This window comes from Atractosteus spatula, chromosome 18 (genome assembly GCF_055471065.1).
Source record: "Atractosteus spatula isolate fAtrSpa1 chromosome 18, fAtrSpa1.hap1, whole genome shotgun sequence".
NCBI lineage: Eukaryota > Metazoa > Chordata > Actinopteri > Semionotiformes > Lepisosteidae > Atractosteus > Atractosteus spatula.
This window is the reverse complement of record NC_142723.1, coordinates 739,534-756,696: the sequence shown is the minus strand read 5'-3', so window position 1 is coordinate 756,696 and position 17,163 is coordinate 739,534. Positions and strand designations below refer to the sequence as shown.

Below are 17,163 nucleotides of genomic sequence, written 5' to 3'. Positions count from 1 at the left end.
ATCGTGTTGCTTTATGGCAGAGATGCCCAGCAAAGCATTAATAAAACTGAGCACTGAAAAGCAACTGTCAAGACAAAGACGGCACCATCTGGGGGACAGCTGAAGAAAGCACAGAGCAGAACAGTTCAAGAATCCCTGAGAAAGACGCTCTGTTTGAAAGCTAAATGTTTTGCCATTTGATGGCGTCGGCGCTTCTCAGCTCTTATACTTGTGTCACTGTTACACGGCTGACGAGCCGGAGGACGAACCGGCCGTGGAGGTCAGGGTGCTGACAAGGGAATGTGGCGGGTGATTGATCGTGTGTGTGCATGTGCGCGCGTGAGGGCATGCGTTTGCAGGAGCGCGTGTGTGGATCATGGAGGTGCCAGGCGCTGCACTGTGCCGTGTTACACTGTCATGGAGGGGCACCAGCCAGGCCCCCTGGGAGGTGCTGGAAGGCGAGACTCTGGTGCAACTCTCTGCACAGTTGTGAATGTATCCGAAATGCTCTTCCCTCCATCTGCGCGTACGTAGAACCCCAAACACATGAAAGGCTGTGCGCGCTTATTTTCATGTTTAATTTATTCTTCTGCTTCAGATCAATCATGTGATCAGTGCTCTCTCTCATTATAATTGCAGAAGGACTGCGATCACCACCGCCTGGCTTGGTGCTCGGGACGCTGTCGTCATTCAGGTGTCCTAAGGTACCGTCCCCAGCCTCAGGCAGCGTCCCGCTGGGCGCTTGTGCTGTCTGGCACAGCGAGCCGACTGCTCCAGGGCCGCAGGGACACACTTTCATCTCTTACTCATACATCTCCTCTCCAATACGCAACATACCATCAGACGAGCTAACAGCAAGCTGAGCCAGCTGCCCCCCTCCACTAACATTACCAGCCCTCACTCGCAATTAAAAAACATTTTCTACTGACCATACCCCACCACCGGCCTACTTTTAACAATCAGATGAGCACTGCTTGTAAATAAAAGTATCGGATGTTTTTTTTCAGGAATTTTAACTGTAGTAATTTTCTATCTTTCTAATGCTGCGTGCAGAGATGATCAGATTAAATAATGATAGCAAAGAAAAAAAAAAGAGTTGCTCTGCTTTTTGCTAATGACATTTATGCAACAACCTCTTCTTCTGCAAGGTTCCTTTCTCCCAGTGACACAGGGGCTGGGAGGTTCACTGTATCCTGGATTTTCCCCTCCAACACATCTCCCTTTTCCCAGGGCGCTCTGGAGCTACACACATCTCTCATCAGTTTAACCTGTTTTTTTCACAGATCTTTCAGAGCTCCATCTCCCCCCGCCTGAAGCTGCTGCATCCTGCAGTCCAGTTAAGCAACAGTAAGGGCCTGTCCACAGCCCTGCATTCACACAAACAGACCTCTCCACACAGCTACTGAAAAAGGGGTAAAAAAAGATACCACTTCACTGCTTTAGAAAAATCTAAAATAGACCCACCTACTTGTACTAGTATGTATTAAAGCTGGAGTGTAAAGAGGCAGTGATTCTCTGCAATCTGAGACAAGGCTGACAAGTGGGGACATTCATTAGGAACGTAGAGCATGTCACAAAAACATTCATCACCACCACCCCCTTCAAAAGATGTAGATCATGTCCACCAGACACCGCAACACAACCAGCTATGAGCTTTGTGTCTTGCACCAAGTTCTTTTGACAGGAACTGAAAGAAAAAATCATTTTATCGGTCAAGCACGTGTGTGCTGGAAGTCATCAGTTAAAGGCTCTTTTAAGTCCCAAAGGTGTGACAGCACTAACCTATAATAATAATTATAATAATAATTATAATAATTGCTTACACTTATGTAGCGCTTTTCTGGACACTCCACTCAAAGTGCTTTACAGGTAATGGGGACTCCCCTCCACCACCACCAGTGTGCAGCCCCACCGGGATGATCTACTGTATAGATGGTCTATAGACCAGAGCAAGGTGACCAGCGGAGCTGTGACCATCTGCAGCTAAAGCAACACACACAAGCAGCTTCATCACAACTCAACAGACAGCAAACATCTTCATATTAAACAAGTTTTAATTAAATAAGTTCTCACTGTGTGGTGGCCACTGAAACTCTTAATACGAGCCTCTCATTACAGAAACATCTTTAATCTTGAACGCGCAGCGCTCAAAGAGTAGCGTGCGCGTACCCTAATGCAGCTCTCCGCTAACGCCTCCGCACGCCACGCTTGGCCTTGTGGGATGGATCGTGATGCCTGGATTCAGGCAGGTGAGCAGGCAGTGACCACAGGGCGGGGCAGCGATCAGATAAGGTACGTCATCACAGGGCCTCCCGGGTGGCCAAGAAGAGGAGCGGCCTCCTCATCTCCACTGGCCTTCCCCGCCAGCGGCACAGAAGCGGAGCAGGTGGAACCGGCGGACTCCTGGGAGATCTCCAATCCCGCGCTGCTGGGCGAGGGTTTGTTCGAGCGGGCGGTGAAATCAAAACTGGCCTCCTGCAGAACAAACACGCGCACACACACACACACACACACACACACACACACACACACACACACAATGAAGTCAGGAGCGTGCGTGACAAAGATCCGAATGTAGAATTCTGCAGCAGCTGGCCCGGGAGGTGCTCGTCTGCCTGTCGGAGGATCACACACCACATCCCTTAGTCCTGCCTCACCGGCACTGCACAGCGGCACGGCTGCGTCAGGCAGCTCTCTGTACCGCACGCCTCCCACACCAGGCCTCCCGCTGCAGGCCTGGCAGGTGTGCCCATGACGCCACCGGACCCCCTCGGCCTCCCAGCAGCGTCCTCCCTCTTCGTCTCCACAGCCCCGGGACAGGAAGCCTCACGGGGGCGCCGCAGCAGCGTGGAAATGTCAACACTTTGATGCAAGACACAACAAAGCTCCCTCTCCCAGCGAATCATCTACACGCTGGCTCATCTCTACCGTCAGGGCAAGAACCCCTGCGCTGGGAGGCTCCCAGTCAGGAACTGTCAGCTCATTACGTGGTTATGGCCACTTCTTTTTAACTAGGGTTTCTGTTCTTAAAACCACCCAACAGGATGTGTACGTGGCATCGAGCCCGCACCCGTTCCAGAAACATGTCCTCGTTCAAGCGCGTCGCCCGACCGCTGGGCCTGTGGGGACGGAAGACGTCCTGATGCACCGTATCTGTTCAGCACACATCGATCACTGCTGTCCGCAGGTTGAGGAGAGACGGCTGATGTATTGCATGCTTAAGTTATTGGAAACAATATACTTAATGTACGTTTTTTTTTTAAATGCCAGTGCAGAGATTCAAATGTTAAACCACTGTGTCCCAGATCAGAACCCAGGTTGATAACCGCTGCCCTGACATACGATTGCGATTGATGAGTCTTTCCTGCCCCCTTGTGGACACTAATAGAATGGCCATGGTGAATTAATGCGTTTAGCTGACACTTGTATCCAAAGTTACTTACATACTGCAGTGCCCCACCCAGGACCTGAGCCCACACCCTTCCAGTTACAAGGCCGGGACCCTGACAGCTGGTCCACACTGCTGCCTTTTAGCAGGCTTGTAGCAGCTTCCTTGTAAAGACCGACTCACTCTCCATTCTGTTCTCCCTATCTGCCACAATCCGTGTTTTTGCAGAAAAGCACGCTGGCGACATCACGATGTTGTTTTATAGCACCTGCCACGTCAGGTCAGGTCAGGTCAGGCAACTCACCTCCACCCTGTGCTTGTGAGCGGAGCGGTGGGGGCGACAGGCGGCGAAGACGATGAAGCCGAGGGTGATGAGGATGAGCGTGGCACAGGGCAGGATGAAGAGCACGTGCTGGGTCGCTGTGGATCAGTCCGCACGCATGCAGGGTTGGCGCAGAGAAACAAAGGAACAGGGAGAGACTGCTCACTAACTAGCACGGCATCCTGAAGCTTTCCTTGTCCCATTTCTCTGTAGCCCATAAATCATGTAGCAGACAAACTGAAGTGATCACCAACAGCAAAGGCCCCCTTAATAAATGTGTTAATTTCAGAGATGTGGCCCCAAAACTGCACCTTGTCTTAGCACTGGTGTCATCACTGATCACCTGCTCACACCGAGTCACAAGCTCCGTGATAATGTGACAAGAGCCAGGCTCTCTCAAGGTCTGGTGCCAATGCATTTAGCAAGCTGCATGCCACATTAGTGTCAGTCGCTTTCATGCAAAGTCACATTTCTGGACAGCGTCTACGAGCATGGCAGAGGGCAGGCGCTACCAGGAGTGAGAATTCCGAGGTACGGCTAAAGCGTCAGTAGAGAGAAGAGAAGGCGATTTGAGTTTTAATTTACAAGGGAGGCATTATTTCTTTCAACCGTAGAAAAATTTAACATGGCTTGAAACAGGCATTATACAGTAGCTCCAGATCTGTTCATGCACATTTCCATAAATGTGTTTTTTCCTTCTATGCCCAGCGCCTCTTCCATAACATCAGAGTGAAAAAAGAGAAGTCACGCAACAAGAGCTTCTAGTACCATTCCTTCGGCGAGACAAATGTTTATGTAATCATACGGACTCAGTTAACAGGCTGAATTAAAAAGCAGGAGATTGAGAAGAGCTAAGCAATTGTCGCCTTAAACGCTTGGCCCTTCCTACGACGAGATCCCCAGAACACATTAATCAGGCGCAGCTGAGCACATGAGAAAGACCAGCAGATCGAAACCCAAAAAACGCAGCGAAAGGAAGAATTCCTCCCCACCAGCACCACGTAAATCAGTTCTACACATCCCTTCCCGAAGCGTGCTGTGTGATGAAAGCACATTCCCGCTGGGCCGGGCAGATGCAGTTTTAACCCCCTCCCGGAGAGGAGGGCCGCGCGGCTCCGCGTCCGGGATCCCAGTAGCCCCCCAGGCCCCGCTCACCGCCGCTGCCCACGGTGAAGGCGTGGAAGGTCTGCAGCAGGCTGACGTCGTTCCTGGCGGTCAGGCGGAGGCAGTACCTGCCGGCGCTGCCGAAGGTGTAGTGCAGGCTCAGCGTGGTGCCCTGCAGCCTGACCAGGTGGCACCGCACGGGGGGCAGCGGGCCGCAGTCTGGCACCATCACCCAGCACAGAGTCAGCGGGGGGCTGGGGGGAGAAGGCCGAGTGAGCGACAAGTGCGTGCAGGACAGATTTTAACTGGGTGGAGCTGGGCAGTAAAATGTTTTGTCTCTGTCCTGCACTCCTGTTCAATATCTTACCTTCCACCTTTCCTTACTGGATGCCGTATAAATATACGGACCAGCGCCGAGGCACCACAAACCGCTACACGTGGAGCAGCCCTGCCCTGAAGATCAGAAAACCGCGGCTGCGTTTGACACCCTGAAACCACAGAGCCAGGACCTCTCTGGGTCAGAGCTCCGAGGCGTCACCACAGCCGGGTCTGGTCAGTACTGGGATGAGAGAGAGCTCGAAGGGAATGTGGTGTGGGTGGCCCAGTAGCGTGAGGACTGATCAGTGTGCTGTCGGACCCTGTGCACCAGGGTCCTGCCCGCCAGCTTGGTCATTTAGGATCCCATGGCGCTGTCTGACAGACTGTTTCCTGCCTCCCTGGAGCTCCCCCCGAGTGCGAAGTGTGAAACAGCGTCTCTCTTCTCTAGCTGACCGGCTGCGCGCCGAGCTGCACGTCGATGGCCGATGAAGCGAGCCTCCTCCTGTGTGCACTGAGCGGAGCTGGGCTCTTACCTGCCATTCACAGCCAGGGACAGCAGGGTGCTCTGGTCCACCTCAACACTAGAGGGCCCCGTCACCTCGACACTCCGCACAGCGTCTGTGAGCAGCAGGGGGAAAGAGGGTCACGACCTGCGCCGCAGCAGCCAGACAGGCCACAGGCGCCAGTCAGCACAGCCGCCGTTTTGCAGGTGCCCCAGAAGGAAACAACCAGACATCCACTTTAACCACGGCTCATGCACTGAACATGCACTTGGAATGGTAGGAGAGTTAAAGACGGGTCTATAGATCTGTTAACACGAAAGAGGTCAGTGCTCATCACCCTGAGAATGAAGGGGGTTTCTGTATCATTTCATTCCAGCATGCCATAATTTTTGAATGTGACATAATTGTAATAGTGTTGCATCATTTTAAATTAACAATGTCATTAGAAAACAGTGCAGAAAATGCACAATAGAGACGCACTCTTGTAACCTGGCACACTTGAACTTGTCCTTTGCACCAGTATTAGAGACCCTACCCAGCACTTTCAGATCGCTGCTGTACGTCCCAGATCTCGGCGAACGGCGCCTGTCCTCTCTCTCAGTCCAGTACGCTTCCACCTTCAGTCTCATGGTATAGTTCCCCGAGCTGGAGTAGGTGTGATGCACATAGGACTCTGTGCTCACTACCACATGTCTGTGGGCAGTTACAAAAACATAAGACCTTTTATTAAGAAAATGAAGAAAGGCGCTGAAGTTTCCGTGTATGGTACTCGGCCACACCCGTTACATCAGCGCTACGCAGTACCTTAATCGAGCTAAACAATGCCCCGCACTCACGAGTTGAGCCACTCAACAGCACAGAGCGACCCCGCCTCCGCGCAGGGGTCCATGGGATATTCCACACCGCTCACGGCGCGGTTCACCTGCACTCACCCGTCTCCCAGGTCCCAGGTGTAGGAGAAGGACGCGGAGCTGAGCAGGTTTAAGGGGTCAGAGATCTCGAAGGCAGCCTCGGTGAGGGTGTCGCTGGCCAGTTCCCCGTTGCTGCGAATGTAGGTCATATTCCCGTCCAATTGACGGAACCTCAAGGCGCCCAAGACTTTCGCTGTGAATATCCCACAGAACGCAGTTCACGGACAGGACTACAAACTTGTTTCCTCTTATTTTATTTCATGTAGGCTTTTCCGAGACGGGTCAAACCACCGCTGTCGCGTTTCATTCTGTAGCTGAAACCTGTGCATCACCCGTGCGTTAAACTAACACAGGGCCGAAGACTGGCCAGGTTGTCCAGGCCGCCGGTGCTTTAGCAAAGCTCAGCTTCCCAGACAGCCTCGACCCCGCCGCACGGGCAGGCGAGCTTGTTCCACACCTGACTGCGTAAACCTCACCCTGCCGGCCTGGAGAGGCGAAATGTGAATCTCATGGGCCACGATGTTACCTGCAATCCCGTTCGGACTCGCCTCGTCTTCAGGCACGTCCGTCCTCAGGTAGACCACGGTCACCGACAGGCAAACAAACACCAGAGCGCCTTTCATCGTGCCGCGTTGGCCCCTAGCAGAGCAAAGCGTTTTACATTCAAGGCAAGAAGCAAGTCTCACACCAGGTCAGGTTGGCTTCGCCAATAAGCATTAACGCAAAGACAGCGGCAGGAAAGACACACCAACTTGCTTTGCGCACACGGACTGTTACCAGATGCACAGACTTTAAAAACGACCGCCAAGAGGACACCACTCGTACCAGTCGGACAGGACCTCTCTGTTACTGCTGGGGTGGCCGCTGTCGCAAAGTGTGGGGTGCCTGTTGTCGAGCGCGCTCTCAGCCCCACCCCGCCCCGCGCGGCGCGGCGCGCGCTGCTGTCTCCTGTCCGCGAGACCCGCCCCTCCTGGCCGCATTCCATCACGAGGAAGACCGGGGGCTCCACGTAGACCCGTCAGTGAGTAAGCCGATAGCGTGTCTCCGCTAAATGGAGCAGGCGTCTCAAAGGGTGGGGGCCATGTGCCTGTGCACTGCGGATCAGTATTCAAGACATGATGCAAACAGCAAGTACTGCGAGCTCACCTGAAGAAATCGTGGGACGAAACATTTAAATGTGTCGGATTTTACATGAATAATTAATAATAAATCCTTACACTTCTATAGCGCTTTTCTGGACACTGTACTGAAAGCGCTTCCCAGGTGATGAGAGCTCCCCTCCACCACCAGTGTGCAGCACCAGTCCGCTCCTCACTCGCCAGCTCTCAGTGGAGAGGAGAGCAGAGTGATGGAGCCAGTTCAGAGATGGGGATTATTAGGAGGCCGTGATGGGTAAAGGCCAGGTGGAAATTTGGCCGGGACACCGGGGTAACACCCCTACTCTTTTCGAGAAATGCCCTGGGATTTTTACCGAGAGTCAGAATTTCGGTTTTATTTCTCATCCGAAGGACGGCGCCTTTTTTTTTACAGTATAATGTCCCCGTCACTATACTGGGGCATTAGGACCCACACAGACCGCAGGGTGAGCGCCCCCTATTGGCCCCACTAACACCCCTTCCAGCAGCAGCCTCAGCTCTCCCAGGAGTCTCCCCTCCAGGTACTGGCCAGGCTCGAACCTGTTGAGCTTCAGTGGGCTGCCAGCTGGGAGTTACTGGGTGATATTGCTGCTGGCAAGATAATTACACGATCTAAGATTTTGGTTAAAATGTAAAAAATAGGATTGAGCGGTGCTACAGTTCTCGGGACAAGGTCAAGTGCCCCTCTTACTAGAGTGCGTTTTTTCCATTTTTTGCACTGTTTTTTTGCAATGTTGACATCTTTTTAAGCTAGTTTATAATGATGCTAGATTGTGATAATAATAACAATAACAAAACAACAACAATAATAATAATAATAATAAATAATAATATACTGTTAGAACCAACTTAATAATTCGTACAAAAAGCGTCAATTTTTAAAATTAAGGCGTGTCAGAATGAAATGATACTCAAACATCAATCATTCACAGGATTACGAACGCTGACCGGTTTCGTGTTTACAGATCAATGACTAATGACCACAAAGCGCTGCGTTTTGAATACTTTAATAACGCATTAGAAAGCCAATTGATTTCATTGGCCGGTTCTGCTGTCGCTTCCATATGACGACACAAGCACGACAAGGAAGACCATCGAAATCGATGGTCTTGGAACTTGATGTATTATTTCGCGGGGTAACAAAGTAGATCCCAGACATTTAAATATTTCCACAGATTATTTAAAAAATTAAACTATTACTTTCAATTAAATGGACGCAAAATTGAAATATTTAAATAAAAAATAGATTTTTTCCATCTTGTTTGTAGCCCTAATTACGGAATAAGAAAATTACTGGCGATGGGATATACACAAGCACTACTTCACCTACACTCGCTTCGCCGGAAGTCGTAGTGGAGCGCTTTCCTGTCTGTGTTGAACGGGTGAGTTGAGGCGTGATTGTTACTTTTTTTGGATATAAATAAATTATATCGTTAGTTTTGACGCGGTGCTCTGCAAATACGTGTTTTTAAATATTTCATGGATGAGTGCGCTTGGGGACAGGGGACCCCGCTGTGTCAGGAAACTGAAAAAACCGTGAATGATTGGGCCGAGACAAGAGAAGCGGGGGGGGGGCGGGAGCGCCGCCCAGTGTTTTTGAAGTGCAGGGTATTTAATTAAAGAATTCATTTTGTATTCACGAATAGCTCGCTGCTCCGAAAGGGTAAAACCCGGATAAATTCGGACGAACCCCGAGCTGTCGGTTGCACTGTGGCGCGCCGTGAGTACAGGGCGCAGCTGTCTCTGCGTGCGGCGGCTCGTCCCGCGCTCGGCTCGGACCCCGGACCCGTGTGGGGTGCCTGTTGTCGTCGTTCGTTGTTTTCGCATTCGTACTGCTGGTCGTTTCGTTAAAAAACCTCCTAAACCGCATCACTGGACTCCCCTTTTGCAGGGCTACAGCATGAACCTCGCTGTCCAGGTTTCGCACATGTCCACCACCTTACTGGCACAGCGTTATGACTCGTGTCAGAAATGTAAGAGATCCCTGTTGCTCCTGAGCCGGTGCTTCTGTTTCGCTTTGTAACATTTGACAGTTTCAACTGCGAAACATTTCAGTGTCTCTGACCTCTTCGGTGGGTGTTTAATTTTTCTCGTGCTGAAGAAATACTCGAACTTAGATAAAACCTTTGTATGAGGCTGCAGAGTGAAATTCGGACAGCGGTTGTAGTTTACAGTTTACAAGCCTTTACTCCAAACCCCTTTTTTCGAATTAATATATGTACCAATTATTATTTTCATGGAGATGTCACTTGAAGAAGTGGAAGGAAACGACAAAAGAGTGGCAGACTTCACTTAAGTAAACTTTAATATTGGGGGGAAAATGAGTCGAATTATAGCCCAGTGAGCCAGTTTCATTTCACTGAGTGGAGAAGTGCAGTTTCTGTTTTTATCACACCCCGAGGATGTGCAGATGAAATCACAGGCGCTGCCTCGCGGTGGGAGACGCGCTCTGCCCCTCAGCGGGCAGCTCGTGCGGGTCTTCTGACCGGTGCGCTGCCCCCCAGGTGTGGAGACGGCAGTGCAGCTGCGCCACGCCGCCCCCTGTGAGCGCTCGGTCCTGTCGGAGCCATGGCCTTCGTCGCCACCCCCAGCCCCACCGTGGTGGACCAGACCACGCTGATGAAGAAGTACCTGCAGTTCGTGGCCGCCCTGACGGACAGCAACACGCGTGAGTGTCTCCCTTTGCGGCCCAGCTGTGCTGCTGCCCCTCCAGACAGTGCCCGAGGCGTCCTGCCCGACACCCACAGCTCCTGTTGGTGTGCCCTTGTAAATCCTGCCCTGGGGCATCAGGGCACTTGAATATTGTTTATGACCGTCGTTCCCAGTCCGGGTGCTGGAGACCCACACGCCTGCTGCTTTATGTTCCAGCCGAGCCCTCAGTTTCACCATCCAGTCCTTCGTGGACTTAATAATAATAATAATCATATGAATGTGAACTGTTTGTTCCCAGCTCATGAACTTGTTGGAGCTTTGACTGAATACAAGTGAAGTAAAATCCCACACTCGTGACTAGAGACAAAATGCAAATATGCAGTTGAAGCAACTTCTTAGATGAAGTATGGCTACAAGGATCTGATGGAGGTGCGATGGGAAGAAGGCCAGCAGGTGTGTGGGGCACCAGGGCCGGCACTGGGAACCCCTGAGTCATGGCATTGCAGTAACTGCACCCGGACAGCAGGTCCTGCCGTTATCAAGCACAGGGTGTGAGGTGCAGGTGTGCTCTTGGTTTCCTTTTTGGTGCTGTCTTGAGGTGTACTGTAGGACTGGCGTTTTCATCTGTAGTTCAAGGATCTCAGGGAGTGGAGGAAGTTCACCAGTGAAGGACAGTGGATCGAAACCTGAAGTGACACTGTGCAGAAGTCCTGTGATGAGAGCGATGTGCTTTAGCCCAGCGGAGGGAAGGCACGTGGGCTCACGCGCGTCTGTACGGGTGAAGGAGTGTGTGTGTGTGTGAGAGAGAGAGTGTGTGGGTGTGCGGCTGAGCTGCTGGACCTCTTTGTTTGGGCGCTGAAAGTTAAACTGATAAGATCTGAGAGCTTCTGCAGCTACTGTAGCCCTGAGCCAGTGAGGTATTACACTGAGTGAGTGGCACCTGTTCACCCCTCCGCAACACTTCTTGCTCTCCCTACAGCTGATGAAACCAAGCTGAAGATGATGCAGGAAGTGAGCGAAAATTTTGAGGTATGTTTTTGTTTCATTTTAACTCTGTGTGACTTGGAAATTGATCAAGAAAGATGAGATCTTTTTGTTTGCGGCTTGGAAATTGATCAGTTGATTTGTATTTGTAGTGGTGGTGGTGGTGGGGGGGAAGACGCAGACACACGTTTTGCCACAGACCTCCTGCCTCTGTCGTTGACGCTCTTGTGCAGTTTCACCCGATTGCTTTATCTGTTTTTTTCAGAATGTGACTTCGTCGCCGCAATATTCCACGTTCCTAGAGCACATCATCCCTCGCTTCCTCACGTTCCTGCAGGATGGGGAGGTGCAGTTCCTGCAGGAGAAGCCAGCACAGGTCTGCTCTTTGCACCATGTCCTGCAGTCACCTCTCTAGAGCAGGGGTTCCCCCAAGTCTGCCGGTGTCTGCACCTGCTGAACTCGGTCTTACTTGTTATTATTTTCCATCCGCATCCTATAGAACCCGTAAGCACTGACTCCTGAGCTTGCTTACCAGCACTTCTCATGTTACTGTGTTATCGTGTTGTTATGCCATTAACTGGATGTGATCAGCTTGTAATGAAAAGACACTGGTGGGAGTGACTCTGTATCAGATTCTCCCATAATGAGTTTTATTCTTCCCTTCTACAAAGGCCCACTTTCTTACAGTTGAACCAACACACTTTGATGAAATTGTTCCAATTTCAATATTTTAAGAGATGGACAAATTCCATTAAACCGCGTTGAAGAACTTGGCTGAAGCAGAAGCCTCCAAGACATTCAGAGGATTTTGCTCCAGAAATACAGTGTTCATTCAGGTTCAGGGTTGTGACCTGTTGCCCTAGAATACTATGAATAGTAATGCCGATCACATCGGGCCACCACCCTCCCCTCGTAATGTGAAGTCGGTACAGAATAAGTTGAAGATATTAGCTCTGGATATCAGAGCGCCAGCTAATTTATGTCACTAAGTGCTGATTATTTACTCATTGGGGCCATTCAGAAAAATGAATCTGGTATATACTTGCCCTCCAAAAGGTATGTAATATGTACTTGTAGAAAGTGCATGATAGAAGATGAGCATGAGCAAATGTCTTAAATTGCTGATTTTGTTGTTGAGTCGCACTGCGTCGATGTTTAACAGTCCTGTACATGTGTGTCTGCTTTACAGCAACTGAGGAAGCTGGTCTTGGAAATAATCCATCGCATTCCCACCAATGAGCACCTCAGACCCCACACCAAGAATATCCTGTCCGTCATGTTCCGCTTCCTGGAGGTGAGGACCTTAGCTGGCCCCTGGCCGGACACCTCGGGGGCCCCAGAGCTTTGCTGAGCAGAGGAGCCTTGGTCACTTTTGCTTGGGAAGCTCCCAGTAGAAGAATTTCAATGTAGAAATGTTCACACTGCAGTTTCAGTATTATAATTTTTTTTTCAAATGAGAAGCTAAGAATATAAGCTGAAATGACAAGAAAGTACCAGTTTGATCCCACCTAAAACTGGGAACTGAAAGGAAGGGAAATGCGATGAAACTTCATAGGCTGTGATGGGTCAGTATTTTGGCTCTGTGGTCGTTGTGCGTATCCAAGATGAAGCCTGTAATCTCAGTCCCTGTATTTCAGATCGAGAGCGAGGAGAACGTGCTGATCTGCCTGCGAATTATTATCGAGCTGCACAAACAGTTTCGGCCTCCCATCACTCAAGAGGTAAGGCTCAAACCAGGAGCAGTATAAAGGGTACTGTCTGAAACCGGGCATGTATTGAAAGATTCAAACTTGGAAGTACCTTGTCTAGCTATCTTTAGAATTCTCAAAGGGTCGTTAAGTTTGAGCGCTGCAGAAAAACAATGAGGTTGATCACGAAATCGAGAGCCTGCACAAATCAAAACTCCTCTCTCAGGTGCTGTTGCCTCGTTGAGTGTTGCAATATTATTTTCTGATCATTCCCACGGTTGTATAAAAGCAGAATCTCCCTTCTCACCAGAAACATGTACCTTTCAATCTCCACCCCACAGATACATCACTTCTTGGACTTTGTGAAGCAGATCTATAAGGAGCTGCCCAAGGTGGTGGTAAGTGCTCAATGAGTCGCAATAAAGGGGAATTCTCTCTGTATTTCCCCTTTCCTGAGCTGCCGAGGTCTCAGGCCTGCGTTTTTACAGTCCTGCCCTGGTGTGCTCTGTTGGCAGAACCGCTACTTCGAAAACCCGCAGGCCATCGCGGAGAACACGGTGCCCTCGCCTGAAATGGTGGGCATGATCACGTCCGTGGTGGTGAAGACCGCGCCGGAGAGAGAGGACAGCGAGACGCGGACAGTGAGTGTTGCGCTGCCTCCGCGACGCCTGCAGTCAGCTTGAAGGGACGAAACCCTGGCCTTACTGGCTGCGCCACCCTAACGCACGTGCCCATGCCAAGGCTCCCTCGTTTTCTCACAGGCAGGCGTGGACGCTCAACACCTCAAGCGCTGTGCGGGTAGATGTTAAACTGTAGGCCACAAACGGCGCACTTTCTGTGTGGTTTGGTGTGAGCAGCGTTTGCTGTTTTGTTTTGTTTTTTTACTGTGTATCACACTCCAGCTTCCTGGCACAACCTAGGCAGGACAAAACAAGAAAGATTTCAGGGCTGTTTGTGCCTTGCTTCAAGAAAGAGAAGATCTCTTAGACTAGTAATTTTACATGTGTGTTTTATCTGGCTTGATTGTCCGAAAATTCCCCATGCCCAGGTGCCGGTGTAAATCTCTCCGGTTTACCTCTGGCTGCGTCTCGGAATGCGTGTTGCCAGTAACGACACTAATAGTAAACACACAAAAGGACTGAGCAGCGCGCCCCAGCCCTTGCTCTCTCTGCGCTTTCTTTCAGCACACTATCATCCCTCGCGGCTCGCTGTCCCTGAAGGTGCTGGCAGAGCTGCCCATCATTGTGGTGCTGATGTACCAGGTAGGTCTTTCCTTAGGGAAAACAATTGCCATCATTTCTGTTGTTGGTTTTCTGTCAGGATGTTAATTATACCAGACAAAGCCCTTAGAGGGGGCTTTAGTTTCTTTCAGTAGGATGGGTTGGTTGGCTAGCACCTGGGGGAAAGCATGGGGGCTGGACGGTCAGTGTTGCTGCCTCACACCTCTTGGGCACTGGGGTCAGTTCCAAATACACTCTGGCTGGTTTATTGTGTTGCTAAGTTGATATTGTGTGTGTGTGTGTCGCCTGGGGCTGAACTCGCATTCTGGCCTGGCCGGAGTCCCGATTTCTGCCCATTGCTTCCAGGATAGCTCCAGTTTGCTGTGACCCTTTCCAGGAAAAAGTGATTATGGGAAGAGGGAAGATGGAAGTTGTAATGCACATAGAAGAGCATATACACAAGTGACATGAATAATAACCTGTGCGTGGTAATACTATTTTCTGTCCACCTGATTGCATTGTTCTCTTTTGCAGCTTTACAAGCTGAACATTCACAATGTGGTGGCGGAGTTTGTGCCTCTCATCATGAACACGATCATGCTCCAAGTCTCTTCTCAGGCCAGGTAATCATCCTGCCACCAGAGGGTGCCACAGTCCCTCACGCAAGCCCAGATCATGCAGCTTTCCATCATCAGCTAGAAATATACTAGACTTGATGACAATAAAAAAGTAGAAATGTATTTAAAGCACAAGTGAAGTCATTTAATGTCATGAGCTGAACTTCTGCTTGCAGGCAGCACAAGCTGTACAACAAGGAGCTGTATGCTGACTTCATCGCGGCCCAGATTAAAACCCTGTCTTTTCTGGCCTACATTATCCGCATATATCAGGTACCCCTGAACTCTCTTCTTCATCTCTTGCTGCTGCAGTTCTGTGTCATGTGCTCTGCAACTAAACGCTCCTCTTCCTCCGGTGTCTCTTCCTTCCTTCCCTCAGGACCTGGTGGCGAAGTACTCCCAGCAGATGGTGAAGGGGATGCTGCAGCTGCTCTCCAACTGCCCCTCGGAGACGGCCCACCTGCGCAAGGAGCTGCTGATCGCGGCCAAGCACATCCTGACCACCGACCTGCGCAGCCGTAAGTGCGCTCGCTGCCCCTGCATGGCGCCTGCGGCGGCCGGCCCGCCTGTGTCAGCCAGCGCTTCCGTTTCTCAGAAGAGCGCTGCTGTGGAGGATTAGTCTGTCCTTCAAAAGGACAATGCGTAGTATGACGACTGGCTTCTAAGCGGTGTCTGAAGAACACAACGGCTGGTGCCTCGTGCAGAAGGCTCAGAGCAGGTCTTTGTTTGACTCCTGTCCACCAGTTGAGGACATTAATGAGGATGTTTTCCGTTTTGTCTTTAAAGCTTCGGCTTTGACCATTTTTCTTTGACGCCGGTGATGGGAGAGCTCATTGCTTCCTGCCCTGCTCAGCAGGACGCAGTGGGGAAAGGGGGTGCTCGTAGAGGAGGAGGGGTTCGCTCTTCCCTTGTCATGTCTCCTCCGGGGCACGGCAAGGCCGGCAGACCCCAGAACGCCCCTGTTGGGCTCGCTGGGGCTCCTGCTGACATCAGCGTCAGGAACTAATGAGAAGAGAGTGAGACACTTCCCTCCTAATTGGCACTCTGGAGGATTTTAATAGCATCGGTTTCAGAAATACACTCTAAGCATACTAAGTTGCCCCCCCTGCCCCCCACCGCCTCCCCACTCGCTCTCGGCTTCTGTGATATTCAAGGTGTTTGGGGTTCTGAAAGTACATTTCTTGCAAAGAGTTTACAATTAATTGCCTTCATGTTTGCTTCAGACGTGGCGAGGGTGTAAGTAACAATGACAATTTGTATTACAGAATTCATTCCATGCATGGATAAGCTATTTGATGAGTCCATACTAATTGGCTCTGGATACACCGCTCGGGAGACTCTGAGGTAACGAGGCTAACTTGGAATTTTATTTACTGGTTCGCGGGGGGAAACGTGGCTGGTATAACCAGGGTGGGGAGAGAGTGTGGGAGAAAGAAGGGAAAATAAATGGAGGCTTGGATCAGCCGAGGAGGCAGTGTCTTCACCTGGCACGCAAGCGCTCATTTGTGTGTCTTACCGAAGTTCGGTTTTGTTGCTGCAGCGAGAGCTTTGTGGTAGTGGGAGACTTGAGCCATTTCCCAGAGGTTGTGTGTTTAAATGGGACACTGTAGGAGAAATGCGGCAAAAAGTTTCCTTACAATTAGACTGGATGCCCCCCAGCTGAGTTAAAAGGTTAAAAAACTTGAAATAAATGTCATCTGTATAAAAATATTACTGTCTGCAGTACGGCAAACAGAACTGGTTTGTCTGTGCTGATGTGGCTGTAGGTGGTGCGCTGCCCAGGGTTAGTTCCATACCTCCTGTAAGACATGGGCACTGCCCCCTGTGTCCTGCGCTGAGCAGTGGAAGTAGATGGTAATGGGCTGTAGATTGGCTCTCTGAGGTGGCTGGAGGAGCAGATGTGGAACGTTGCTTGTTAGGTAGTCATTACAGCTATTAGCCACTAGGGGACTCCTGTCACAAAGCTGTCAGGGAGCTCCTCGTGGGTTTGTCAGTATGGCCGTTCCCCTTGCCCTGTCAGCCTGACTCCACTCATCCAGGGAGAGTTCATCATCCTTTATTTCCCCTTTATTTTTCTTAATTGAATCAGCCTTCAGAATCATATTGCATTACCCAGGTTGACGGAGCCTGTTCAGGGCTCTTCTTTCACATCGCTCGGCTGCAGATTTGACAGATGCCTTGAAGTCTGGGGCTTGGGATCTGATGTCTAATATTTTTCTGTCAGCGGGGTTAAGGAAGCCCTCCTTTGGTCTTTAATTGGGATTGAAGTGCTGCTTTATTTTCACAAGAGCAACCAGAAGTACCGTACAAGGTTAAACCAGAGTTCGGCACTTCTCGAGAT

At 50.6% G+C, this 17,163-nt stretch overlaps 2 protein-coding genes across 4 annotated transcripts in view; one reads left to right on the top strand and one right to left on the bottom strand.

Annotated features, from left to right (window-relative positions):
* Nucleotides 1-2,021: 2,021 nt before the first annotated feature.
* On the bottom strand, nt 2,022-9,531 carry tmem130 (transmembrane protein 130). The gene is made up of 9 exons (XM_088936840.1): nt 9,302-9,531; nt 7,351-7,572; nt 7,052-7,164; nt 6,547-6,718; nt 6,150-6,307; nt 5,645-5,729; nt 4,845-5,047; nt 3,672-3,787; nt 2,022-2,454 (listed from the first exon to the last, which is right to left on the bottom strand). The coding sequence occupies exons 1-9, from the start codon at nt 9,529-9,531 to the stop codon at nt 2,263-2,265; spliced, it is 1,491 nt and encodes a 496-aa protein (XP_088792966.1). The 3' UTR covers nt 2,022-2,262.
* Nucleotides 9,005-17,163, top strand: part of trrap (transformation/transcription domain-associated protein) — a 101,227-nt gene continuing 93,068 nt past the window's right edge. For 2 of the 3 annotated variants that reach the window (XM_088936654.1, XM_088936652.1), the window contains exons 1-13: nt 9,005-9,043; nt 10,166-10,329; nt 11,293-11,342; nt 11,563-11,673; nt 12,487-12,591; nt 12,935-13,018; nt 13,327-13,383; nt 13,501-13,626; nt 14,170-14,247; nt 14,740-14,828; nt 14,999-15,095; nt 15,202-15,340; nt 16,088-16,166. In XM_088936654.1, the coding sequence (XP_088792780.1) occupies nt 10,230-10,329; nt 11,293-11,342; nt 11,563-11,673; nt 12,487-12,591; nt 12,935-13,018; nt 13,327-13,383; nt 13,501-13,626; nt 14,170-14,247; nt 14,740-14,828; nt 14,999-15,095; nt 15,202-15,340; nt 16,088-16,166 (1,115 nt within the window). In that variant the 5' untranslated portion in view covers nt 9,005-9,043; nt 10,166-10,229. Of the gene's footprint in view, nt 9,044-9,563; nt 9,635-10,165; nt 10,330-11,292; nt 11,343-11,562; nt 11,674-12,486; nt 12,592-12,934; nt 13,019-13,326; nt 13,384-13,500; nt 13,627-14,169; nt 14,248-14,739; nt 14,829-14,998; nt 15,096-15,201; nt 15,341-16,087; nt 16,167-17,163 lie in introns of those variants that run through there. The other variant, XM_088936653.1, reaches the window with a different exon arrangement.